Source organism: Acomys minous (genome assembly GCF_964271855.1).
Source record: "Acomys minous genome assembly, chromosome: 11".
Classification (NCBI taxonomy): domain Eukaryota; kingdom Metazoa; phylum Chordata; class Mammalia; order Rodentia; family Muridae; genus Acomys; species Acomys minous.
The window spans coordinates 62981510-63008552 of NC_140492.1; the positions used below are offsets into that span (position 1 = coordinate 62981510).

A 27043-nucleotide genomic window follows, 5' to 3' on the forward strand; every position below is an offset into this window, starting at 1 on the left:
ATCTGATCATTCAAATGTCAATCGCAGATCAAATAGCAGCCTGGAACATCAAGCAGTGGCTAGACGGTCATTATCCTAATTAAAAGAAAAGATTCCAAGAACATCCTATCTAATTGACTTCCTATTTATGACAGCAAGGAAGATCCATATACGTAATTGATTGTGTGGATACACACTTGTAAGAAACTTTTTGTTTTTTTGGGGGGGTGGGAATCCAACATTCTAAAATCAAATGGTTTTCCCTTTGATTTGAGCAAAAAGCAAGCTTTAAAACATCAAATAAATGTCTTTTTTTTTCCTAGTTTTGATTCTGTGAATCGTACAAGTCAACCTACATTTTATTGACTATTGTTCTTTTAAAAATGTTTATTTATTTTATGTGTATGTGTGTATCTGAGTGTGTGTGTGTGTGCCACACATGTGCAGGAGCCTGTGGGGGCCAGAGGAAGGCCTCGGGTCCCCGAGAAATGGAGTTACAGATGGTTTTGAGCCACCATGTGTGTTCCAGGGAACTGAGTTCAGTTCCTCTGCGAGAGCTGCTGGTGCTGCTAACTGCAAAGTTATCTCCCTAGTTCCTGCTTATGGTTCTTAAAGGGGTATGTACCATAGTCATGCAGAGGTGCTTGCAATTTCGAAAATGTAATCAGTCGTGAAGGGTCACTGTCCTCCACCTCAGTAGCTGTGGTCCAGTCAGTCGCTGGTACATCAGACCCTAAAGGGTGCTTCCTGCAGTTTACTACCAGGGAGGTGAGCTCTTAGCCTCAGACTGCCTGCAGGCCGAGCAGCTGCCCTGGAAAGTGGCATCTTGCCTCTCCTTTCCTGGTGGCCTCTTGGGTCCATGTCATAGTCTGAAAGTCCACCGTCGCACGCAGTGTGGCGGTTGCTTGCACCGGCGTTGTAATTTGCTCCTAAAGCTTTCCTAGTGTATGTGGGACCTGGCACTCCATACGTGTCTACACCTCAAGTGTGCACTTTACATCAATAAATATTTCGAGCTCCTTCATGTGCTTGCATGATCAAGAAATCAGTTGTTTGCGCCCACTCAGTGCGTAGCATTTATAATTCACCCGGAAAGTTTTAAATACTGACTAACTTACAGTGTTGAAAGATGCTCATCTATTTTTTTTAAGTCTCCATTTTCAGTCCTACCCTATTACAAATAGCTTGCAAGCATCTGTTTCTACCTTAGGCGTCTTTGGGTTTCTTGGATCGTATCTTTGCAATTACAGAACTCCCTGAATTCTGCCATCGTATAAATGGAACCTGTAACCCAGAGAGATCAGCTTACTGAAGAACTTTGCTTACTAAATGGTGTTGATAACCAATTGGTTAAGTACTGGGCATATTCTGATGCTATAGTCTAGATGTAAGGGTAGATGTGTTCATAGAAATTACTTATCGATATATTAGAATATATGCAATGAAGGGGAAACCCATGCCGACATATGATAGGATTATGAATATGAAGGTAAATTTAGACTGGGGGCCCGTGCAGATAACTGGTACTTATCTCAAGAAGAAGTCAACCCAGGCATAAAGATGCTCAGGAACAGAGATCTCTAGGTCTGACCAGGGAGAAGGGTGTGTGCCTAGAGCCTAGTGAGCCAAGAAGAGTAAATCGAGATGCTGATTGGACAGCAGGATGAGCCAGATGGTACAAAACTCTCCAGGCTATGGTAAGGGTTTGCTGTTTTATTGTAAATGAAATAGGAAGCCATTAAAGGGCTTCAGCGGGAGAGTGGCAGGAGCCGATTTATATTGTAAAATATTACCCCGATTGCAGTGCGGTTTGGAAAGAGTAGCTAGGCAGTCAGTGTCCTGTAATAGGCTGGGCAGGAGTGGCAATATTGGACATAAAGGTGGCATTTGGGTCTGGCAGCTTGTGACCTGCACATCCCACTGTGGACACTTTCCTGTTCTGAACTTGCTAGCGTAGAGCCTGGTGGACACATCCTCATGGATGGTACCGCCTAGCTCTCTGCAATCCATATTACAGGACGTTGTTATAAAAAGTCAACTGGCCCAAACAACAAGAAATTGGTATTAAAAAAAAGATGATGGACAAAAAAAATCATATTTTACCACAGTATCATTTTACATGTAGGTCATTTGCATCTGGGGACTATCGGGGAGTTTGCTGGACTTTCTAGTTGGAAATGCAGGGCAGTCTGGGAAAGGTTCAACATCTGTCTGTGGACTGTGATGTCAGGCAGCTGTCAAGTTGTCACGTCTCCCAGGTAACAGTACTGTTCATTTATTTCTGGCGCTAAAATATGTGTCTGTGGAAAAGGAAGTTTAAGAGTAACAAGTAAATAAACAGGCCACCAAGATGAAACTTGACAGCCTATAACCGTATAGTGGGGGACGAGGTCCCCCTCGGTCATAGGCCTAGAGGAGAGGAATAGGGTGAAAGCGGGAGGGAGGGAGGAATGGGAGGATACAAGTGATGGGGTAACAATTGAGTTGTAATCTGAATAAATTAATTAAATAAAAATAATAAAGAGAATAAACTCAAAAATTACAAGTAACAGATTTTTTCTAGAACAATTATAGAAACACTTTCCATGTGCACAGAGGTGTCTATATTCCTTCATCCTTTTTCATTTTATTGTCTTTGTACCAGAAGGCCAAAAGCTGTTTTCAGATTAGTGTTTGCCATTTACTTCTGGCCTTTTCCTTTGTAGTTTTCCTAGGCTGATTGCAGTTAGGGAAGAAGAGAGATTAAACTGGCGCATTACACTTGGAAAAATTTCAGGGTCAGTGGGGGTGGGGGTGGGGAAAGGCGTCTTCAGCAAAGAACTCCTCCTTCGAGCCTGTGTCTGCCTGTTATTAATCCCATGACATAGCTCTGGTTTCTAACTTCCTCGGTTTCTTTAAAAATACAGTGCCCAGTGATGTTGACTATGTGACATTTGCTATGTTTCCATAGATCTCAGATTTTGCCCATTTTTATGGGTTCTAACCGTGGGGTTATTTTATGGACTGTATTTCAAAGCTCAGTCTACCCTGCAATCGTGGCCGCTTCTCTAGGAAGTCTTTCAGAACTGGGTCCTGTTCACTACACAGCAAGCAAAGTATGCCTGTGCTTGAGGAAGGGGCATAGCTTTCTAGATTCTGCATGGCCAGTTTGAGAAGAGCCCAGGCTTCTTGGAGGGAGCTATGAAAAACGCTTTCCATTTTTCGGGAGTAGAAGACAGAAGCATGGGCTAGAGAGCCTTGACTCCAGAGGTGACAGGAAGTGCAGCCATGCTGGTTTCTCGTCTCCCCCTGGTGTTTTGCTTCTTCCCTAGTCAAGTGAGCTCCTGAGCCATTCTTCCAGATCCTAACTCTTACATCCAGGGCTGTCTTCAGGTTTGAATTATCTTGTGGCCTGAGTTCCCAAGGGCCTCAGTATCAATTGTGAATGACCCACTCAAAGCCATGTTTATTCCAGGCCTTCCTCTCTGAAGGGTCATCTGACAAAACCGAGTGTCTTAGTTAGGGTTTCCAGTGCTGCAATGGAACACTCTTGACCAAAACAAACAAACAAACAAACAAACAAACAAACAAAACACAAGTTGGGGAGAAAGGGGTGAGAGAGGTTTATTTGGCTTACACTTCCATATTGCTGTTCATTATTGAAGGAAGTCAGGACAGGAACTCAAACGGGACAGGAACCAGCAAGCAGGAGCTGATGCAGAGGCCATGGAGGGGTACTGCTGACTGGCTTGCTCCTCATGGCTTGCTCAGCCTGCTTTCTTATAGAACCCAGGACCACAGCCCAGGGATAGCACCACTCACCAAGGACTGGTCTCTCCCTCACTGATCACTAATTGAGAAAATCTCTTACTGCTTGATATCATGGAGGCATTTCTTCAACTGAGGCTTCTTCCTTTCTGATGACTCCAGCTTGTGTCAAGGTGACACAAAACCTGCCCGTACTCCCTAACAACTGTGATCCGGTAAGAATACCACACCCAGACTACCCTGTCTGAACAGAGAGACCTGGGAAGCAAGAAATAATTTCTCTTGCTGGAAGTGGCTGCCTTAAGTGTCCTTCACCCAGGGTTTTTACTTGGAAGCTGGGGTGGTTTTGGACTTGGGGAGGGAAAGGTTTTTGCATCTTTCAGTAGGTGAAGGTGACCTCACATCTCTCATCCTTAGTCTCCTTAAACATAAGCTAGCTCTCTGTGGACATCTTTACCTCTTGGTCCTTATGATAAGGAATACCTCCCTTTGTGGCTCCCCAAAACCACTGTAGCACATCACACAATGCAGCCTTCCGGAAAAAAACAAAAACAGAAAACCTTCTTCACTTTGTCCTGAAGCCATGCTCCTCAAAGAGGTGGGAGCAGGATAGCCCTTCAGAGTGTGGGACAGTTTTGTTTTTTTATGACCAGTACTGATGTATTTTAAAATGTGCTTTTCCACCCATCACATATCCACAGTTTGGGGAGACATACATGCATGTGGCTGTAAATAAGGCTACATATATAGAAGGTGTAAATTAAGTTCTTGAACATACAGGAGACATGGTAAAAATGATGTCTATCTCTTGTTAAAAGAAGGAAGTAAAACTAACTTGCTTAAAGCATTAAGATTTATTTACCAACCTGGAGATGTCCCTGACCCTGCGTTCTTTCCCCCTGTCCCCTCCCAGCCTCATTTGCATTCCTGAATTATCTCCCCACGTGCTGGCCACCCATTTGCTTTCAGAGCCTCTGAACATCTTAAATGCATGACTGCTCCTGCCGGAAGCAAAAATCCTCTTGCCTACTCAAGGCTATCTAAAATGGGGTTTCCTCTTCAAAGTCTTTCTTAACTGCCTTTTGTCTCACAACCTGCCATCCCTCTAAAATTAGCCTCTTCACTCTGCGAACCGGTGGCATTTTATTTGTTATGTGTGACAGCACTTCTCACGTTGGCTGGTGGAATGATTGGTTGTGTATGTGCGCCTCCCTGATGAGCCGTGGGTGCCTTGCAGGCAGGAAATGCTTCTTGCTCATCTTTGTACCCGGCACCTCGCGCATGTCGGAAGTCAGTAAATGGTGTTCGCGTTATTTTAAACTTTCATGAGCACATTAAAGGGAAGGGTGCTGGTGGACGGGGGCTACATTCTGAGGGCTAAAGCTAGCATGTTACAAAAATCTCATCACTCCTGGAGCTTTACAGCGTTGGGTCAGCTTTCTACCTTGCTGTCTTCCTCGGCATAAAAGACACTCTGGAAAAGCTGGATGTTTCTTTCCATTTAGCTTTGAGGCGGCACCAAGGTTAAGGATTGCCTGTCTCAAGGTCACTTGACTCCTCTTGAAGTGTGAGGCAGCTCCATGCTTTGGAGACCGTGCAGTTTATGGAGGCTGCTGCTGTGCCCGGCAGACGGTGCAGTGTGAAGGCTGGAAGCACTGTATTAAATGGCTGTGAATGGCTCTCTCTCTCTCTTTTTTTTTTTTTTACAAATGAGCTTCTCTGAAAGTCACAGGTGACAATGGAAAATGCCAGCTATAACTTACTCATTCAACGTTTGAACACTATCCATTCACTCCGTGCCTGGTACTCTGCCGGAATTGGGCTACAGTACCGAATGATTTAAAGTCCCTGCCCTTGAGATGATCATAGTTCATTCAGGAGGATGAGGTGGATGGGGGTGGGGCAAAGATGGATGTAACCATGCAGCAAATCCTCTGCTAACTTGTGTATGAGCCAGAGGATGAGTTTTCTTCAAGGTATCTGGAAAGACCTTACAGGAGGTCTCCCAGATGAGGAGCCCTGGGTTAAGAGGAAGGCAGAGGCTGTGAATTTAGGGCAAAGGGAGTTAGAGAAACAAGGTTTGTGAAGTCAGTGTTGGCAAACTCTCTGCACAGAGCCCGATAGTAACTATGTTTGCATGCCTCCAGGAAGTCTATGGGGCTCAGCCTAGCTGAGACTTCTAGCAGTGGGGGTTATGGAGCTTGAAGTGGTCACCTCCTGTAGCCAGGCAGGACTTCCAGTGGATGGATAAGGACACCAACCCACCCACAAAACCTTTGGCCCAAAATTTGTCCTGCCTACAAGATGTGCAGGGACCAAGATGGGGCAAAGATGGAGGGAATGGTCAAGCAAAGATAGGCCCTACTTGAGACCCATCCCATGGGAGAGACCCAGTCATTGACACTATTAATGTTAGTCTGCTATGTTTATAGACAGGAGCCTGGTATAACTCCTCTGAGAGGCTTCACCCAGCAGATGATGGAAACAGATGCAAAGACCCATAGCCAAACATCAGGCAGAGAGCTCGGAGAGTCCTATGGAAGAGTTGGGGAAAATGACAGAGGAAGTGAAGGGGTCAAGGACTCCACAAGAAGACCTACAGAGTCAACTAACCTGGGCTCATGGGGGCTCATAGGGGCTGAGCCATCAACCAAAGAGCATGCATGGGCTGGGCCTAGACCCCCTGCTCATATGTCGCAGATGCATAGGCTTGGTCTTTATGTGGGTCCCCCAACAACTGGAGTGGGGGACCTTCCTAACCTGACCCTTTCAACCCCATTCCTCTAACTGTGCTGCCTCATCTGGCCTCAATCAGAGAGGATGCGCCTAGTCCTGCAGCAACTTAATGTGCCAGGGTGGGTTGGTACCCATGGGGGACCTCCTTATTCTGTGAGAGGGAGAGAGGGAGAATTGGGGGGTGGGCTGGGAAGAGAGTCAGGGGCTGTGATTAGGATGTAAAGTGAATAAATAAATTAATGAAGAAAAAACAGAAACAACAACAACAACAACAACAAAAACAACTACCATGTTTGGCTTTGCAGACTTTAAGACTCCAGGTTGCAAGAGCACATCTTTGAGTGTAGTATCGAAGCAGTGATGGAAAATGATGAGCAAACAGGATCGTGTGCCAGTACAATTTATTAACAAAATTGGCAGTGACAGGGCTGTGGTTTGTGCACTCTTGCCATAGATTCCTCCCATCTGATCTGATGGGGCCAAGCTTTTCAAGTTTAAAAATACTTTGCGCTTAGTGCTTGTGTTCATGGGATATTCAGCAGTAGTTTTCTCTGGCTCTTCACTCAGTGCTGTAGGCTTCGTTTTCTTCTCTCTCTCTCTCTCTTTTTTCTAATTTTATTGATTTATTCATATTACATCTCAATGGTTATCCCATCCTTTGTATCCTCCCATTCCTCCCTCCCTCCCATTTTCCTCTTACTCTCCTCCCCTATGACTGTGACTGAGGGGAACCTCTTCCCCCGGTATATGCTTATAGGGTATCAAGTCTCTTCTTGGTAGCCTGCTTTCCTTCCTCTGAGTGCCACCAGGTCTCCTCATCCAGGGGACGTAGTCAAATATGGGGCACCAGGGTTCCTGTCCACAGTTGAGTGGAGAGTGGGGTCTGACTTTCACAGGCTTCGTTTTCTTAACTGTTTATCATAGCACATTCCTCTCTGGTGTGTCAAGTCCTTTTCTAGTGTCTTAATGTTCAATTATAGCACTTCTACTGGATTCTGATTAAACATGTGTTTATTTGACTCTTCACCATATTTCTTACTATGCTTACTATGTTGCATGCTTTTCCCCTGTTTGATTCAGCACTGTACTGTAGTTGACTGAGATGTTTTCTTAGCTCCACTTTCATGTTTTATGATGTCAAATGACTGTTTGAAATTAACCATATTTGGGATTTTTTTTAAAAAACCAGGAATCAACCTCATGGAAGTAAAGTGTGTTGTTTAGTGTGTGTGTGTGTGTGTGTGTGTGTGTGTGTGTGTGTGTGTGTGTGTTTGTTTGTTTGTTTGTGTTTGAATTGGGCCATTAGTACTAGTTGAAGGAAAGAACATATTCACACACAGATTTTGAATATACTTTTAGTAACTCATGCTTAGTAGGGAAATCCCCATCCCATAGGTAGGTGACTGCTGATGGCATGTGTCACTTGTTCCACTGTTGCAGACACTAGAGACTCCTGACAGGAGGTGGCTCTCTGTAAGCTTTGGAGCAGATTCTGCTCGTCTACAATGACACATCCTTAGCTTCATTCTTCAACTCTTGAAGATGTTCCTTTCGTCTGTTCATTGCAGTGTATTGTGTGGTGAATGAGAGGCCTCTGGGCTGCTTCTCTTTTTTACTAAAGAGCATGCATTTTTTAATGAATAACCATAGCTCAGTATGGCTGTAATTTTTGCACTGTGCCCGAAGTCCAGATGAGTTCTATTCTTTTTCAAGTGTTGCACTGCCTTTCGTTACTTCAATTTATGATTTGTAAACATATTCTCATCTATCCCTTTAGGTGTATTGGTCACGCTATTGGTTCTAATGAATAACCTCCAGCCCCCATAGTCTGATTTAGAAATCTGCAGTCATAGAAGGCACCAGAAGCCCTTGACAAAATTCATTTAATAGCCTCTTCAATCTCAGTTCTTTTAATTGGGCAGTATTAAGCCGTAATACAGAAGGCCCACTTGTAAACCATAGACTGGTGTGTGTGTGTGTGTGTGTGTGTGTGTGTGTGTGTGTGTGTGTGTGTGTATTTGTGTGTGTTAACCTTATCAAAGAATTTTGTATTTTCAGGCTTCCAGGTAAAACAGTTTTTTCAGTTCCCCATTGAAAGCACAAACTAAGCAAACAGAGAAGGGGAATTGTATTTAGCAGTCACTGGCTCATCCCAAACTTCCCCGTGACATTAGGATCCAGAAGCACCATCACTCAGTGCCTCCTCTTTTGAAGATGCTCTGACCTGTAGTTTTCCTGCATTTTCTTGCCCAGGGGTAAAAAACAAACAAACAAACCCAAATCATTCTTTTCTCAGGCAATCTGTTCTTTTGAAGACAATTTACTGAGCATGCCTTTGGCCTGCTTTGCTGTAGCCCCCACCCATTGCCCTGGTACTGACCCTACATAGATGCCTCCCAAATTGGTGGCATCTCATTAGTGTCTGCTTTCTGGAGTCCGGAAGGCCCCCAGCTCTGTGCTTCTCCAGGACGCACATCGACTGTACGCTCAGCCAGTTTTCACACGAGTCCTTTGAAAGCTTCTTGCTTTGCTCACTTTCCTCTGGACGTGGTCCCATTTTCCTGTACCCTTTTCAAAGTAACCTACCCAACGGTGCCCCAGAGCGGTGGCACTCCAGGTCCATGAGCTCAGCTCACTTCATCCTTTAAGGCTCTGAAACCAGGATGAGAGAGACATCTTTAGTGGGGCTCAGTCATCATGCCTGCAAAGTGAGACACGGATAAGTGGCACGCTCATTGCTATCAGCAGTAAGTACGGGCTTACTGGGATCTGCAGGACGGTGTCCAGGTGTGCCCGCTATAGGGGAACTTGGCTGAAAGTATGGCCACCTGGATGAAAACAAGAAAGGCCAAACCTCCAGCTCCAGTCTGCCTCACAGTCTGACATCATGGTCATAGGTTTTGTTTTGATTTTCAAGTAGAATTTACATATAAGCAAAATTTCAGGTACAAGTATTGATAAGTTGGTCCCAATTTTAGTATCAAATTATGTTTTCAACAAGTAAGCAAGTTTTTTTCCATTTCTTTACCCCCCCTCGCCCCGCCCATTCTCAGGTGAGCACGAATAAGTACCTATTTTCAACAAATGCTCACAGATCAATAACAAAATAAGTAAAATACAGTTGACAGACTAAGATTTATTAGAGCCCCCCTTTTTTTAAAAGCATACAACTTTGTACTCTGTGGGTCAAAGGTTCTTCGCCCTTTACTTTTCAGTGATGGATCAGTTCTCCAGCAATGAATACACAGGTAGACAGTCCCACCTTGCCCTGCCTTCTGGACCCTCTTCTCCAACCTCTTCTCTTTGATGCCCTATAGCTGTTCATGCCCACTGCTTGCTCAGGACAAGGGGTGTGTCTTGTCTGCTCTTTGGAAGGAGAGGATACTGCTGATGTAGAAAGTGGATGTTTATGGTCACTCCTCTGTGTGGCAGTTGGGTGGCCTGAGTGAAAATGCATTTGCTCTGGGCCTCAGTTTGTTTGTTGCTTAATTAGCTTTTATCTTTAAAATGATGTAAGATCTATCTGCCTGTGGGGATTCACCCCTGTAAGCCTATCACTATGGAAACCAAGACAGGCTTAGTGCTTGAGTGTGAGAGCATCCTGGGCTATGTAGACTGGGCTACAACAGCATAAACACTGCTCGAAGAACTAAGAACAGACCAGGAAGCGATGAAGGAAGTCTTGGATGCCACGTGCTTCCTCTTTCTAGGAATATTGTATTTTCGGCAGGCAGCTGTTCATCCTAAGCTGTATGACCAGGTTCCCAGGATCAACCTCTGCCTTGGTTTTCACTGTGCTCTCCTAGTTGACTGCTGAATGGTGGTGCTCGACAACCCATTCGGGCTGTCTAGAAACTTTCCTTGGGTATCATATTTTCAGGACAACTTTGAATTCAAACTCCTGTTTAAAACCAGCCTGCTATCCAGAAGAATGACATGTGATCCTACGCATGGCATCCTCTCTGCCCTTTACCTCTGTCCTCACCCAGCCTCTTAGAGGATTCAGAGAAAGACTGTTTTTTCTTTCTTCATTTTCTATAATGTCGACTGTGTCAACCTTTTTTTGTGTATTCTGAGACATTTGTCACAATTAAGAATTAACTTTGATACATTATGGTACAGTGACATCTAAACGTTATATTTTCCTCCCTCTTTCATCCTTCCACTTTCCCTCTGCCCTCCCTCCTTCCCTCCCTCCCTCCCTCCTTCCCTCCTTCCATCCTTCCCTCCCTCCCTCCCTCTCTCCTTCCCTCCCTCCCTTCCTCCCTCCCTCCCTCCCTCCCTCTAATCTTTCTTTCTTACTCTTTTACTTTCCTTCTGGCAGAGTTGCCTACCAATTGTGGTCCTCCTGCCACACCCTACCAAACTCTGTTGTCACAGGCATGTGCCACCACACCTTTTAGCTTCCATCATTTTCAGTCTAATGATCTTTCAGCTCCAGGATACCACATTACATTTAGTTGTCATGCCCGTTTGTATTACTTCTCTAGTCTTGCCTGTGACTTTTTGTGTTTCCTTTTCATTGATGACCTTGACAGTTTGGAGGGGTTTGGATCAAGTGTTTTGTGTGCCCATTGGCTGCGATCTGCTTTATGCTTCTCCTGCAGTTAGAGCTTATGGGTTTCTGATGAGAAGTCACAGAATAAAGTGCCATCTCGGCCCCATCATACCAAGGATCTGTGCTACCAGGAGTAATTACTCCGGTTGGTGTTATCCTTGGTCACCTGGCTGAGGCAGAGCTTTGTCATGTTTCAGGAAAATCTCTCCCTCCCTTCTTTTCCACCAGGTTCTCTTTAGAAGGAAGCCACTGCACTGAGCCAATGGAAATGTGTTTGTTATTTAACCATTGCCTGAGACAGGTGCTTCTGATAGCTATTTTCTTTTCTCTGCTGGTTATTCAGGGCACAGCATTCTTCCATTCTGTTGCTCCAGCATCCCCCTAGGGCTTAGCCATCTTAATCCAGAGAGAGTGTGGATGAGAGTGTTTGCTTTGAAAGCTTTGGCCTGAAAGTGGCACACATCACTTCCACTTACATTCCATATGACACTCGTTCATCTGCCAAACCTAACTGCAAGGCAGGCTAGGACATATGGTCGAGCTGGGTGCCCAGGAAAAAGAGGAAATGGATTTGAGCAAAATGCTAGCAGCATTGCCACTCCACTCTAGATTATAAAGGGTAATGAACTAACCCCTCCGCTGCCATTAATAATTTGGCTACCAGTTTATTAAATAACAGACAAAAATAGAATAACACACTTCTCAATCTCAAAGTTGCTCAACTATAATGGACTTAATAAAATTTATCTCCATGTCTTATTAAATTTTACTATTTTATTAAATTTACTCTTGATCTGCAAACATTTGTTGGGCACACTCACTTGCATGCCAGCCTTTGAGAACTCCTATTCTCTGGTCTGTCTGGACTGGACTCATCATTGGCAGAGTCTGCTTGCAGTGTTTTTTTGTTTGGAATGCCTCTGTTCATTTTTGGTTTCCTTGATGTTGGCTTTTCGTTTTGTTTTGTTTTGATATGAAAATTTTACTCATAGCCTGTGGAGATGCCTAAGCCCCAGAGCCCAAGTGGAAAATTCTGACTGTGGTAGCATGCACTCACAATCTCAGCGCTGGAGACATAGACCCAGGTGTATTTCTGGAGCTCATCAGCTGCCCAGGTAGCCTACCCCGCTTAGCAGGTCCAGGCCAATGAGGTCTCAAGAAAAGATGAAGGCAGGTGGTGTTAGCATTCTGCTTCAGTCTACCTACCTGTGATCTCATTGCTCACCTGCCATGGGGGTGTGGTCCTGCCCAGGACCACGTGAAAGGACAAACTCTCCACGTGGCCTCTCTCTCTCTACCACCTTCTCTATTCTCTCTCTACCTTTCTCCACTCTACCCTCTCTACCTCTTACTCGTTCTCTCTCTCTGTCTCTCTCTCTCTCTCTCTCTCTCTCTCTCTGGGGTACTGCTCACCCCTCTTCTTCTCTCCCCATGCTCACTTAATAAACTCCTCTATAACATAATATACGCTACTTTGGTACCTTATCTTATTATCTTCTTGCCTTCTGTCTTCTTATGTCATTCTCATACATAAAAGGTGGTGCCTGAGAAAGAGTACTTGAAGCTGCCCTTTGGTCTCTCCACTACTATCTGTCTGTCTGTCTGTCTCTACCTATCTACCCCCCACCCCCGACACACATTCCTATGTGTGAATATGTACACATATATGCACATGCATTCCTACACACACGCCCTAGGGAGGAGGTCCTACTCACTCCTCAAGTGGCAGTGGTGTCTTTGTCTCAGGAAGCCAGACTCCGTTCTCCCTTCCCCGCATTAGTGCCGTGTGTGTTTCATGCATTAGGCTAGGTGTTCTCTGAGGGTTGGTATAGGCTTCCCTCTCCATCTCTTAGGTTCTTAAAGCAGAGACTGAGAAAGAACGTGTATGTTTTAAAACATGCACGGAGGCAGTGCTTTATATGCTGAAAGGAAAGGTGGGCTTGAGTATTTACTATTTCTTTCCCATATAGCAAGATACACCCTCTCCCCCTCCCTCACATGAGCCCCTCACTTATGCTGGCCAGCCTTTCTGAAGGGGCTGCCTTTGGCCGGAGCCTTGAAAGGCTGGTAGGGATTGAGAGAACAGAACTGGACCCTGCTTTCAGGTGAGCCGCACAGCTTCTAGTGCCCTGCGCTGGACTCTGGGCAAGCTCCACAGATGCGCTGGTCTCCTGTGAGGTCTCTGTGGTGCAGAACATTTGCGTTTGTTGAGCAGCACATCATTAAGACTCAAGCCCACATCTAGCTCGTCAGTGCTCTTGGCACAGGGAGGTGGTAGAAAGGCCTAGTGCTCATTAGTTTGAACAGGAGTTACCAACCTGAATTCCCAGAGTCCCAACACGGGGAGGACGTCACCATAGCAAAAGCAGTGTTTAATTGCGGTTGGAGAAAGAGGCGCATGAAGAAGAAAACAAACAATAATTTGCAGGCTTTAATGAGTGAGCTGCCATGCATCTCCTACCAAGGAAGACAGGCAGGACTTCTTAAAGTGACCTCGAGCTTATCAGAAAGACCGGAACTGAGAGGCCACTGTTCCTTTCCTTCTGTCCTTTTCTGTCTCTTGGTCTAGCCTCAGCCTGCTGTTTCCATTGTGCCTTTTTACAAGTTCAACCAGTATTTTACCAGAGCAGACCCAGGAGGCATTGGAGTCTCCTCTCAGAGTGCTGTCATCACCCTCGTGGCCTCCTTGGTTTTCAAAGTTGAATCTTTATTCATTAACTAGGATTTATAGATTTATGGAGTTTTCTAGTTCATACGGTCACATACTTACTCATTTGACATTCCCAGACAATAATTTTTATTTTTTGGTTCAAACGAGAAACCTCAGCTGATATATTGCATGCCCAGGACACCAAGAAGGCTGGGGCTCTCTGTTGGGTCTGATGCCCCCATTCATACCCAGAGCTGAGTAGGCCATTTCCCAGAAGACTTTTCCCAGCCATGCAGTTTCATCACAGTTATTTGCCATGTGGCTGTGTTTTTCTCTGGCGTAGTCTCAGTATGCAGGTGGGCTTCAGCGGCTCCATGGAGAACAAGCATTGAGGACAAATCCTGTCACTCAGGTGTAACAAGGAGCAAATCCTAGATAGGACCCCAGGCCCACTTAGCTTGACTTCCAGATTGTATTGATAAGAAAATTTAGATCTACAAATTAAAAGCATTTAATTTAGTTCAAGAGAAAAGATTGTTATTAACCAGAATATGCTTGGTTTCAGAGTCAGTTCTGTATTGACCGCTTGTCTCTCATTTCCGGTTTTCTCTGTACCTCTTTTGTTTCTTAGCACACCTTTGATGCCACAAATATTGCTTTGCATTTCCAATTATGGCCATCAAATCACATACCGGATTCCTGTTAGTACTAAACATTATCAAAGTGTTCAGTTTACCTGGTGTGTTCACAGAAAGAGAAACAAAACAAAACAAAACAAAACAAAACTGAATTCCTAACCAATAGTGACAAAACAAAACTGAATAGTGATTGACTAAACACAAAGGCTAAGGTTAAAGGCATAAATTCAGTGATTGTCCATCTGCAGACGCCAGCAGTGACTTCAAACCATTATGTAGTGTCTATTATTTGCCTCAGTTTCCACCAGCAGAGACAGCGTTCTCTTTATCCCCTTATGTTTTATGAAATCGTTAGAGCTGTAAATATCCTAAGATAATTTCCATCCAGCACTAGAGATGAAATGATGGCCGTGCTGTAGAGAGCAGCTTGTTGCTATAGGTACCACCACAATGAGAAAGCTGTAAATATTTATATTAGCTGATGTGCAGAAATATAAATGTGCTGTACAAAGAATTCTGATGGTTTAATTATGTAAAAATGCTTAAAAGTGAGGACCATTTATGGTTTAAAAATTTTTAGGAAATGTCTCTGACAAGTTTTTTGTTTGCTTTGCTTTGCTTTGTACTAGTGAAGTGAGTTTCACTGGGCCCCTCCCTCTGAGGTGAAGAATTGGTAACTGTGAAGGTCTCATTCCCTAGTGACTTTTCTTTTATTGTAGTTCTTTTTGGAGAAACTTGACTAGAATATTTCCAAAACCTACAGCTTCTGACAGATAACTTGACACCCAGAGAAATGGAAGTCTTCTGGACCCCAGTTAAGATAGCAGGATAGTTAGGGATTATCATGCCTTTTCAAGAGATAACTTGAGAGCATCTTGCAGGATATCATATGCAGAAGATGGGGCAACAGTTCACTTTTTAACATGACTATATTTCTAACTATTAATTAGCTTTACTATTTACTTACACATGCTATGCTGTTTCAGAGTATTATGGTTCGCCTCTAGGAAGAAGAACAACGCAACCATTACCCTGCAATGACTCCCTTATTGAAATGCTAATTTCAATATTTATGACATAGGCATTTATGCATTTACTTACAGAATTTTTAAACAACTTGCAAGTGTGCGTTTTTATAAACAAAAATTTTAAAAAGACAAATAATGATTTCATCTTGTCTTGCAGAACCCCAGCTGAAAGGGATTGTGACAAGGTTATTCAGCCAGCAGGGATATTTCCTGCAGATGCATCCAGATGGTGCCATTGATGGGACCAAGGACGAAAACAGCGACTACAGTAAGCAATACTAGATACTTACAATGCAGGGCAAACTGGATGTGTTGCCCAACACAGCCATGCCGCTTTTTGGAGGTTTTGATGATTAGTGAGCTCGTCTTTCTACTTTTATGCTACCTGTGGCATTATTCTTGTACTCTCTAGAGGAAAAAAAGCGCTATATCAGAGAGGCTATGCATCATTGAGAAAGTGGAAGGATTAAAATATATCCAGCACTCATTAGATGAGGATGCCTTCTCACTGGAGTGCTCTTTGTCAGGCTGGTAAATATCCACAGAAATAACACAGACCTTCCAACACCAGGTGGTATTTAAATCCTGGACCCAAGTGATGAGCACGTTATAATTCTCAGAGCCCAAATTTGGTGAAAAACATTACTTTTTTAGGCAAATACTGAAAACATATGTCTATGTTATTTTATTTTGTTTAAGGTCAGAATTTGAATACCATCATAATGAATCATAGTATATATAATAGGAATAAATTAATATAACTGGTAGAACTAGCATGGATTTTAAAAACAGCTTTTGAAATATAAGTTACACATATTAAGGATTATTTAAAAATCTCCCAGAAATGATTGTTAAGCACTAGATTTGCCAAGTTCAAAAGCAAATGCAGTTTATCAAGGCATGAGAGAATGGAATATATTTTGGAAACATAACATGATTCAGAGGAAAGAATAACTCTCATAATTTTTTAACCTTTCCAAAATCGTACAGGTGCCTCAGGCTAAATTTCTAGTGTTCTAAAGTTGTTCAGGGTGCCATATTGTTTTTTTTTTATAATTTTGTCCATGTTATTCCTAGGTGTGTGTGTGGTTAGGCATACAGTGAATGAACTCAGTGTGGTAGGTGCATGACCACTATTGTGCGTTCGAGAGAAAAGGCAGAAAGATTGGGAGTTCAATGTGGCCTCGGCTGAACTTAAGGGCAGCCGGGACTACATGAGACTTTATTTCAAAAGAGAAAGCTAAGAATCGGAGACAAATAGTAAGTGCCTGTTAAATATCCACCCAACGGTTTGTCATTCTGGCCAAAGGGATTTGTGGTCAGACAGAAAATTCTTTCTTTCACACTTTAATAGGTAACTTAGGAAATCAGATATTTTATAGTGCTGTAACTCTTAAATTAACACTAACATTCGAGGCAAGATGCAGAACCCTTAAAGTGCTGAGGCGTTCCTGACCGCCCCTTTTGAGTTTTCTTTGTTTACTTAATATTGTACATTACGAAAGTATGAATTACAACAAAGAAGAGATCTTATTATGAACACTCTCAGTCCACTTTTCCCTCAGCTTTTGGCAGAGTAGTTGATTACTTTATTGTGGTTTGCACTGTTGCTTTGCATCTCTGTGAATGCATTCTCTAAGTGGTTCAAGTTTCCAAATCAGGCGAGAAAAAGGAAGAGCTCCTCCTCATCTGTTGCATCTGCGCTCGGATGTCTGATTGGGAGAGCCACAGTTACAACAGAGCCGGGGACCTGAATAGCTGTGACACAGAGCCGGGGACCTGCATAGCTGTGACATGCCCGCTAAGTGTGAGGCGTCTCTAAGACCTCAGTCTCATGTTTAGCACAAGACATGACTGGAGGGGATACCGGTAGCTGCATCTTCTGTCAACGCCACCCGTAGGATATTTTTAAAGTGGAAAAGACTAATGGGCCCCGTTTATATCACCCTGGCGGCATTTTGGAAGAGGAGGTGACGGGTTGAGAGAGCTAGAGAAGCTACGTTAAAATATTGACTCGTTGATGTGACAAGGCCTACAGAACACGTGAACACGCAGTAGCCATGACCACAAGAGAGGCGCACAAATATAACAAGGAAGTAGGAGGGGCACTGGCTTGGAAGAAAAAGGGGATCCGAGAGATTAGGGTGGAGAAAAGAGAAAGTAGTAGGGGGGTCATTCATTATAAACTGGTGAAGACACATTCAACTGCTAAGCAACGCCAATAGCCCTTCTGAGTTTCTGAGTTCTACAGGATGCTTCCTGAATCTCGCCACTTGCCACCGGGAGAGGGTAGAAGAGAGGGTGGAGCCAAGCATACGCAATCTTCATTCACTGCTGCCAGAAAGATGCTCAGCTGGGGTGGGGGCAGCGCGGTGGCACAGGCCTTTAATCCCAGCACTCCGGAGGCAGAGGCAGGCAGATTGTTGTGAGTTCGAGGCCAGCCTGGTCTACAAAGTGAGTCCAGGACAACCAAGGCTACACAGAGAAACTCTGTCTCTAAAAACCAAACCAAACCAAACCAAAAACCAAAAAACAACAACAGAGAGAGAGAGAGAGAGAGAGAGAGAGAGAGAGAGAGAGAGAAGAAAAGAAAGTGGTCTGCTGTAAGTCTTGGTTCAGCATATGCCTGTGTGCACACGCAATTTAGGCATACAATAAAAACGTGTGTCAACAAAATGCTCCATTGTATACCACACATGCTGAGGGCAAACGATTTTCTTTTCTATCAAATGTTTATATAGAAATGGTTTAAACTCACAAATTTATACCATTGTTTTTAAGTTAAGATGACTCATTGTACATGTTTTTTTGATAAACTGCCCTCAAAATAACTGAGGAGTGCAAAATCTAAAGATTAATATAACTCCACTTTGGTATCAGCATAAAAGTTAATTTAAAAATTCAATATACTTGAACCTTTTGTTCAGGAAGAAATTCTGCTTTCTTTTGATTATCAGGCATAATAGTGTACCCAAATTTGACTTTGCCTATTTAGAAATGACCTATTATGGCCATACATTGGGTTTTGAAAGGGTGAGTTTATTTGTTATATAGCAAGCCAAAATAAAAGAATAAATACCAACTGATAGACATTTATATAGACAGATAAACAGGTAGACATAAATGTAGCAAAATATCAGCAAAACATCTAGCAGAAATCAACAAGGGGGGTTCACTGAAGTAGTCAATTGGGGTTCTAGGAAGAGTAAGCTTTTGACAGAGCAGAGGGCCCCCTTGGGTGAGGCTTCCAAATGAAAGGGGGACAGAAGTTGGGAGGAAGACATTTTGGGGAGTGGGGATATGGGAGAAGTAGGGGAGAGAAATTGGTGTTTGACATATCATATTTCTTTGTATACCTGTATAAAATTCTCAATAATAAATAATTTTTTAAAACCTGAAAAGTAGATCATTATGACAGGCAGATCTGGGCCCAGGGGTCCTGCTCAAACTATGGCACCAGCCAAGGACAATATGTGCAGTAAACTTCAAACCTCTACCCAGATCTAGCCAATGGACAGGACATTCTTCACAGTTGAGTGGAGATTGGGGTCTGACTTTCACACGAACTCTGGTGCCCCATATTTGACCACGTCCCCTGGATGGGGAGGCCTGGTGGCACTCAGAGGAAGGGTAGCAGGCTACCAAGAAGAGACTTGATACCCTATGAGCATATACAGGGGGAAGAGGTCCCCCTCAGTCACAGTCATAGGTGAAGGGGGTAAGGGGAAAATGGGAGGGAGGGAGGAATGGGAGGATGCAAGGGATGGGATAACCATTGAGATGTAATATGAATAAATTAATAAAATATATTTAAAAAACTAAAAAAACCAAATATATAGCGATATATAGAGAAGGCACCATCAAAGCAGGAGCTCACAATATTCCGTAGGAACTGGGAAGCTGAGGCAGTCAACTTGGGTTCTGGTTGAGTTTCCATCCCTCAGACAAACTGTTCAAGACTGAACTTCTGGTTTCCCTTGCCCACGGCAGGAGCTTCTGCATCATGGGATAAACAATAGCGTCCTCCGTTGGTGACAGTTCACCTTCTAGCTGCTCTCAAGGATGTGATGCTCACACTCCTGGACTGCCTTGTCTACTCTGCTCCTTGTCACAGAGTTGGGAGGGGTAGCCCAATCCAGCACGGGGCCTCGTAGGACACTGGGACAAACATGCTTTCAAATTGAGGAGCAAACTCACTTGCAGAGCCAGCTTCGCAGTGAGCTCAAACAACACATGACAGTTTGCCAACAAACTGTTATGTCAAACATACAGTAAAACAGTAAAACAAAACAAAACAACCTTCTTCTGCTTAGCTGTATACTTAACCCACTCTTCATATTGTTTACCATATTTTAAGCTGTTTTAAAGTGAGAGTGTTAGCATATACATTTTATATTCTGTCGTCAGTTTTGTTTTGTTTTTGTTTTTGTTTGTTTGTTTGTTTTTGTTACGAGGCTTTTATAGACAACACATACTTGTATTATCTAAGTCATGTGTGTATTAAGGGTACTTCGTGACACCAAAAGTTACTCTTTTATTGCAGTTACAATGGTCTGTTGTGCATAGTAGACATGCGTATGGGTGTTTTTGCCTGCACATGTGTCTGTGTCCTATATGCATTCACTGTCCCCAGAAGCCAAGAAGAGGGTGGTGAACTCCTGGGACATAAGTGACAGATAGTTAGGTGCTGGGGTTTGAACCCAGGTCCTCTGGAAGAGCAGCCAGTGCTCTTAATCACTGAGCCATTGCTCCAGCCCCACCTTTTTTTTTTGAAATAATATTAGACTTTAGAAAAACTAAAGTAGAGAGGCAAGCACCTCTGTACTCACCAAGCTTTCTATAATACTATTGTTTCATGTAATGGCAGGACAATTACCCAAACCAGAAAAATGGACATGCTTAGAGTATTGTTTACTGGGTTACAGTGTTTATATAGATATCACCTTCTCAAACAGAGAACTTTCTCCCGACCCTTACCTCCCATCTATATTAATAAAAGCTTTTCAAATGAAATAATAATTTTATATCTTTTTCATAAGTGGAGGTTAAGGCTAAACAATACCAGAGAGATATTTAAATTCCACTCATGGTTTTTAATAGAAAAAAAAAAGATAAGCCTTTGAGTTGTTAACATGTCTTTTCTTTCTCCACTCTGTGTGGGTGGGGAGTAGAAGCAGTTGATTGTTTGAAAAAAAAATCCTGCTACTATAAGCATCTGCCAGAAATGTTTTGTTTGGTACATAGACATCATTAGGTCCAAACCAACTTTACCATGACATCTTCAGAGAACCCATAGACACCTGCTCTTTTGTTCATGGAGATTAAGACTAATTATATGTAATTGAGTACAAAGCAAATGAGTTTTTTTTTTTCCTGCAGTAGCAGATAAGAATCGCTACAAATGTAACAATAACAAAAACGCAGGCCTGTGTGGGAACACTGCTACAGGAAAAAAAAAAAAAAGACAATTGCAGCTTGAGGGTATTAATAGGAATATTTTACATAAAATTTAAAAGCCCATTATTCTGTTCTATAAGTTATCATAGGAGATGAATTTGAAGAGGTTAAAAAAAAATGCTAGAAAGAAAATAATGACAATATTGTAACAAAATGTATTGTTCTCAAAAAAAAAAAAAAAAAAAAAAAGGACAAAGTGCCCTCTGACTGTGGAGTGAGCAGCATGCTTAGTGTCTTTAGACTGGCGAATGGGGTCCATGCTCTACCCTCCTGAAGTGAGGGGGGAGGGTGTCGGAAAGCCCCTCGGTGTGTCAGAGAGAAGCAAGGGTCAGAGTTGTCTAGGCTTGAGGTGGCTCTGGGAGCCTCCTTCAGCCCTTTCTTTTCAGCATTCTTGTGGGAAGGAGATACAGGTGCGTGGGACCAAACTATAAAGGACCAAGAGCGTTTGCAGCTGAGAAACTGCAAAACTGTGTGAGGAACAGCAGGGTTAGCCTAGAGGGCGCCTTGCTGCGGGCTTGGAGGTGGGGTGTAACCCATCCCCTCAGGCACAGTCGTGCAAGGCCCTGGTGATGGATGGCTGAAGATAAAACCAAGCCCCTCGGGACTCGAGTCTGACCAGACCGACTTGACAAGGTCGTGGTAGAAATTATGGAATGGCCGCTTTTCAGTCCGTGCTGGTGATGGTCACCGCTGTTTCATCAAGCAAAGCCTTCTAGATAAGACTTGCTACGTTAACAACAAGATCATTCTCATCCCCATCCCCTTATTTTAGAGCACCCAGTCTGAGGGGAATTCAGTTCTCCAAGGCCTTCTCAAATCACTTACCACAAACTGCTCTGTCTTCCCTGCCATCTTCTTGTCCAGACTTGGGCGTTCCCACGTCTTCGGTTCTTGCCGTGGAGTCATTAACCCCAAAGTCTCCAAACATGCATGAGTTTCTCATATTGACACTGACACCATCAAAGAGATATTCTTTCCAACCCACCCTCCTCCACTTGGGCACAGTTCTCCCTGTTTCTTCTTTGCTTTCCTCTCCATCTACTACCTTTTCCTGTTCACTCACATCTTTCAGAATTCATAAGGTGTATTTGGCAGACTTTTTTTTTTCTTCAGATGAATACAAATTTAACCGGAATGGTTTAGACCCCTAAGCTGTGGGCTGAAGAGTTGACTCAGCCTGGTGATGGTGGCAGACCTCTGTGATCCCAGCTTTGGGGAGGCAGAGGCAGGCAGATTTCTTTTTTTGAAGCCAGCCTGGTCTGCAGAGCTAGTTCCGGGACAGCCAGGGTGACACATAGAGACTTTGTCTCAAGCAAAAAACGAAACAAAACAAAACAAAACAAAAAATTAGAATTGCCTCAGTGGGTAAAGCATTTGATCTGAAAGCCAGAGGACCTATGTTTTTATCCTTAGAACCTGTGGGAAGCAACAGTCTGCTTACACATCTGTAATGCTGGCTAGCCTCACATAACTAACTGGGGCAACATAGTGAGGGCTCAACACCAAAATGTGTGTGTGTTGCGGGGGGGACATGTTAAAACATAAACTTTTTGTTGTTATGAATTAGGGCGAATACTTCTTTATATGCCATATAAACCTTATGTTTTTGTTGATGTTTTTATTTTTATTTTTTCACTTTACACCCTGATTGCACTCCTGGCGCAGCTGCCCCCCCCCCTGTCTCATCGCTGTCCCCTCCCACCCTGTGCTTCCCCCTCCCCCCTTTCTCCTCTGAAACAGAGAACTCCTCTCCCTCCATACCAACCCGCACCAGCACATCAAGTTACATTGGACTAGGCTCAGCCTCTTCCACTGAAGCCCAAGAAGGCAGCCCAGCTAGAGGAAAGTGACCTAAAGCAGGCAACAGAGTCCACGTCACAGACAGCTCCTGCTCCAGTTGCTAGGGGACCCACACGGAGACCAAGCTGCCCGTCAGTTACGTAGGTGTCGCTGGCCTACGTCTTGTCCATCCTTGTTCTTTGGTTGGCGCTTCAGTCTCTGTGAGTCCCTGTGGGCCTAGGTTAGTCTGTTGGTCTTCTAGTGCAGTTCTTGTCCCCTCTGGGTCCCTCTATCCTTCCCCTAATTCTTCCATAACACTCCATGAGCTGTGCCGTATGCTTTGCCTTGGGTCTCAGCTGAGTGGTGGTAGCTCACCCCTTCAATCCCAGCACTCTAGAGGCAGAGACAGGCAGAGCTCTGTGAGTTTGAGGCCAGCTTGATCTACATAGTAAGTTCCAGGACAGCTAGGGCTACACAGAGAAACTTTGTCTCATAAAACAAACAAACAAACCAAACCAAACCAAACAACAACAACAAACAAAAAACCCAAAACAAAACAAAACTCTCCAAAAAAAAACCCCACAAAACAACAACAACAAAAGTACAAGTACACCATCAAAATCAAATAACTAAGAGAACGGACTGAAAATATATGAACCTTATACTCTGTGTTACATCTCTTTATGCTATTCTGTAAAAGAGACATAATTCCTATTTTATATGAATTCCATCTGTATGAAACCATCTTGATTATTTGTGTTGTATAACAGTTTTGCTCATTTTGTTATCTTTGAACATTTTTTCTTTTCTTTCTATTCTATTTTAAATATGACTTTATTCTCTTTCTTTCCTATTTTTTAAACTACTTATTCATGCTAAGCTTAATGACACAGGCCTATACTGGGAAGGATGAGGCAGAAGGATCACACTTTTAGGGTCTCTCTGAGCAATTCAGAGAAACCCTGTTTATGAATATAAAGTCAAGGAGCGCTGAAGAGAGCAGGGAGATCTTAGTGCAGTTGCTTAACATCTTAGCATATTGGTGGCCCTGGGTTCAGTCCCCAGAAATACACACACACACACACACACACACACACACACACACACACACACACACACACTCCCAAACATATATATATATATACACTCAAACACACACATACACACTCCCAAACATATATATATATATATATATATATACACTCAAACACACACATATGCAAACATACTCACACTCATACACATGAACCCTATTCATTCCTAGACTGAAAAATTAGTTCTCTTGTTTGTTTTAGTAATGCACATTTTGTTTTTTTTTTTACAGCTAACATAATCATTTTTTATCCTTTAATTCTATGCCTTTCGTATTTCATATTCCTGTCACTCAAAAATACGATTATAGTCTATTAGATATCACAAAATATTAACTTCATGATTTTAGTGTAAAGAACCATATTTCAGAGAGGCTTACATCTGAAATCTAATTGTAAATGCAAAACGTTAGTCATGGCTAAGTTTTCTACCAAGCATATGATGTTTTGATATCACGAGTCATCAGCGCATAGACATAGCCACAGCCAGCAGGAGCTCATCCCGTTCAGCGACGAACAGAACCACGGAGCAAATGGTTGCTTGGGCGGAAGCCGTCAGGGGAATCTTGTGAGTCTAGTTAGAAGGACATACGGATGCCTCCGGAGCCAAGAAAACGTTTATTCTTCGTAACGATGGATCTTTTTGGTCCAGACCTTCTCCATTCACCTGACCGAGCGCGTTTGTTACAGTTCGTGACAGAGAAAAGCTATGCCACATCTAACTTTGTTTCCTAAAGCCATCTATATTTTAAGACTCTGTCATTATTTCTTGTGAAATTACACCTGTAGGTGGAGTTGAAAGAGAAATAAGTGGATGCATTATCCTGCTGGTGTCCCCAAGCAAAGCTTTTATCCCACCAAGTGGCACTTTGGCACACGGGGGACTGTCACTTCGATCATGCTATTTCGTTGCTGAAGCAAAATTAGCCGTCACCCTTAGCTTATGGATTTGTGTACTTCACTGAATTATTTTTTAGAAAGGAAAGAACTTTGCAGTCTGATTTGGAGAGTGAAAAGGTAGCCCTGGTGTTTATTAAAAATGTTTTTTTGTTGTTGTTAATGACATTGCCTTTGAATAATATCTGTGGAAAGTTTGAACAAGCCCATTTATTTCTTAGAATAGTTTAGCTCTTTATGGATATGGCAAGGAATAACGCTGTCTACTCCTTTGACCTAGGTCTGCCACTTTTTTTTTTCTTGATAGGCCATTTCTTTTTGATGGGGAGACTCTTGCTTGGTCAGAAAAGCAAATGTGAACCAGTTGAAATTGTGATTTTGCCCACTTGCTCTCCCACTGTCTATAAGTGTCTTTATGGGTGGGATGCACCGGTTTAAAATCTTTTTAAATACTTCTTAACTAAGTGGATTCCTAAAAGCAGATGAGGACTAACTAGTCTCTAGCCTTCCCTTGGCTCCGTGAGGTAACTGATGTTCAGCCTTGGGCCAGCCACATAAAATTTCTTCCCTTTTATATGGGCTCAGTTGTACCAGGAGAGAGGGATAGCTAATTTCATAAAGGCTGGATGCTCTTTTCTTTCCATTTTGTGCAGAAATAAATGTGTGCTCTTTTTTTTTTGTCACTTCCCTTTTTTCCCCTGAGAGGCATATCGTAAACAGATATGAACTCATCAGTTTGTAGATGACTACATCATATTGTCAAGATGTGTATAAATATCCAAAGAGTCCCCTGCATGCCATGCATTTGCACCCAGGATTTGGGGCTCAGCATGACTGTCTGTGCCTTGGGGCCAGATATTTAACTTCGTTACGTCTTTAATTCTTCCATTTGTTAGATGAGAATATACTCTCACTTAGATTGCAGGGATTTTGGATCAATTAAATGAGACACTTTTGAAAAGCCTTCCAAACAGCACATAGAACACACAGTGGTTCTCAATGAAGCCCATCCATTATTGTTATCTTGTCATTAGAGCTAAAGGTCCTTTTGTTTTGTTTTGTTTTGTTTTGTGTTTTAGGGGACAGGAGGTTTGCAAGTAGCTCCTACAGAGTGGCTATTTAGCAGAAGTAAGAGTTCTTCACAGGATCTGCTGTTAACATGAGACAGTGTGAGGTGTTTTCACTGGAGTGTATTGAATACTACTCTAATAGGTCAGAAGATGTGGAGTCCCCTCACCTGCATCATCAGTACCATGCAGGGCACTTTGTAGAAACACATACTTTGCAGAGAGACATGTAATCAAACATAAATTAGAGAAACGGCAAAGGACTTAACAGCGTAAGCAAACCTACGGACTGCATAGTTTTATGCTTTTGAGCTTTTGCACACTAATTCTGTTTTCTTGGAAAATCCATCAATCTTATTCACCTGGAATGATGGTTAGTATCATCTACTTGAAAGAATCTAGAATTACCCAGGAAATGGGCATCTGCCCAAGCATATGGGGAATTATCTTGATTACATTAATTGAGGTAACAAGACCCACTCACTGTGGGTGGCACCATTCCCCTGGCTGGGCTCCGAGGCTGTAAATGGAGGAAAGAAACTGAGCAGCAGCTTGTGTGTGTTCAGCCCTCGCTGCTTCCTGGTTATGCATTGTGACATGAGCAGCTGCTTCAAGCTCTGGCTGCTTTGACTTTCTGGTCATGGCAGACCCTTAAAATGTGCGTCAGAATTAGCTGTCTCTTCCTCAAGTTGCATTTGCCAAGGTAATTTTGTGACAGCAATGTTGAAGCAACGAAAGCACCAGATGAGTCACCCTAATGACACCAGCACCTCTCTCAGCCCTTACACTCTGTCTGTGGTAGGCCGCCTCCATGCATGCTTAGCAACTGCTCTCTGCTGCAAAAACTTTCACTTCTCTCTGCTGCCTGTGAGGCCCATGCTCCACTTACAGCTGCACAGATCACATTCCACTGGAGGCCTAGCCGCATCTGCGTTGCCCTGTTTGAGCACCGCTTTTGTTCTAGCACGCAATGAGCATGCTCCAACATCCTACCCTGCAGCCACACGTGTGCTTCCTTTTGTTGATGTTGGCTTACTTCAGATGAAAACGGTTGAGCTGGTTTCAGTGACGGGCACGCCTGCTTTTCCTTATTCTCCTTCGACCTGCTTAACTTTCCGAAGACTTTCCAGTTCAGGATAGCTGTACCTCTCATTCAGCACTTGTGAAAAACAGCCAAGCCCAAACAAGGAAGAGCTTACACACCCGAAAGACGCAGTAGTGTGAACTGACAGGGTCAGATGGCTTGGTTTCCACTCTGCATTTGTTTTTTGTTTTTGTTTTTGTTTTTTTTTACCAACTGGCAGAATCTTTAACATGTCCTCTGTAAAATGATGTGCTTGTAAAAGACATGCTTAGAAATGGAAACTTTTCAAGTGTGTAAATTAACAACAGCTTTTTTTTTTTTTTTTAACTTTT

General features: G+C 43.2%; 1 protein-coding gene across 4 annotated transcripts in view; it reads left to right on the top strand.

Moving 5' to 3' along the window:
- The window catches only part of FGF12 (fibroblast growth factor 12), a 551642-nt gene that overhangs the window by 324143 nt on the left and 200456 nt on the right, over positions 1-27043 (top strand). For all 4 annotated transcript variants that reach the window (XM_084801113.1, XM_084801112.1, XM_084801114.1 and 1 more), the window contains one exon: positions 15494-15604. In XM_084801113.1, the coding sequence (XP_084657239.1) occupies positions 15494-15604 (111 nt within the window). The remainder of the gene's footprint in view (positions 1-15493; positions 15605-27043) is intronic.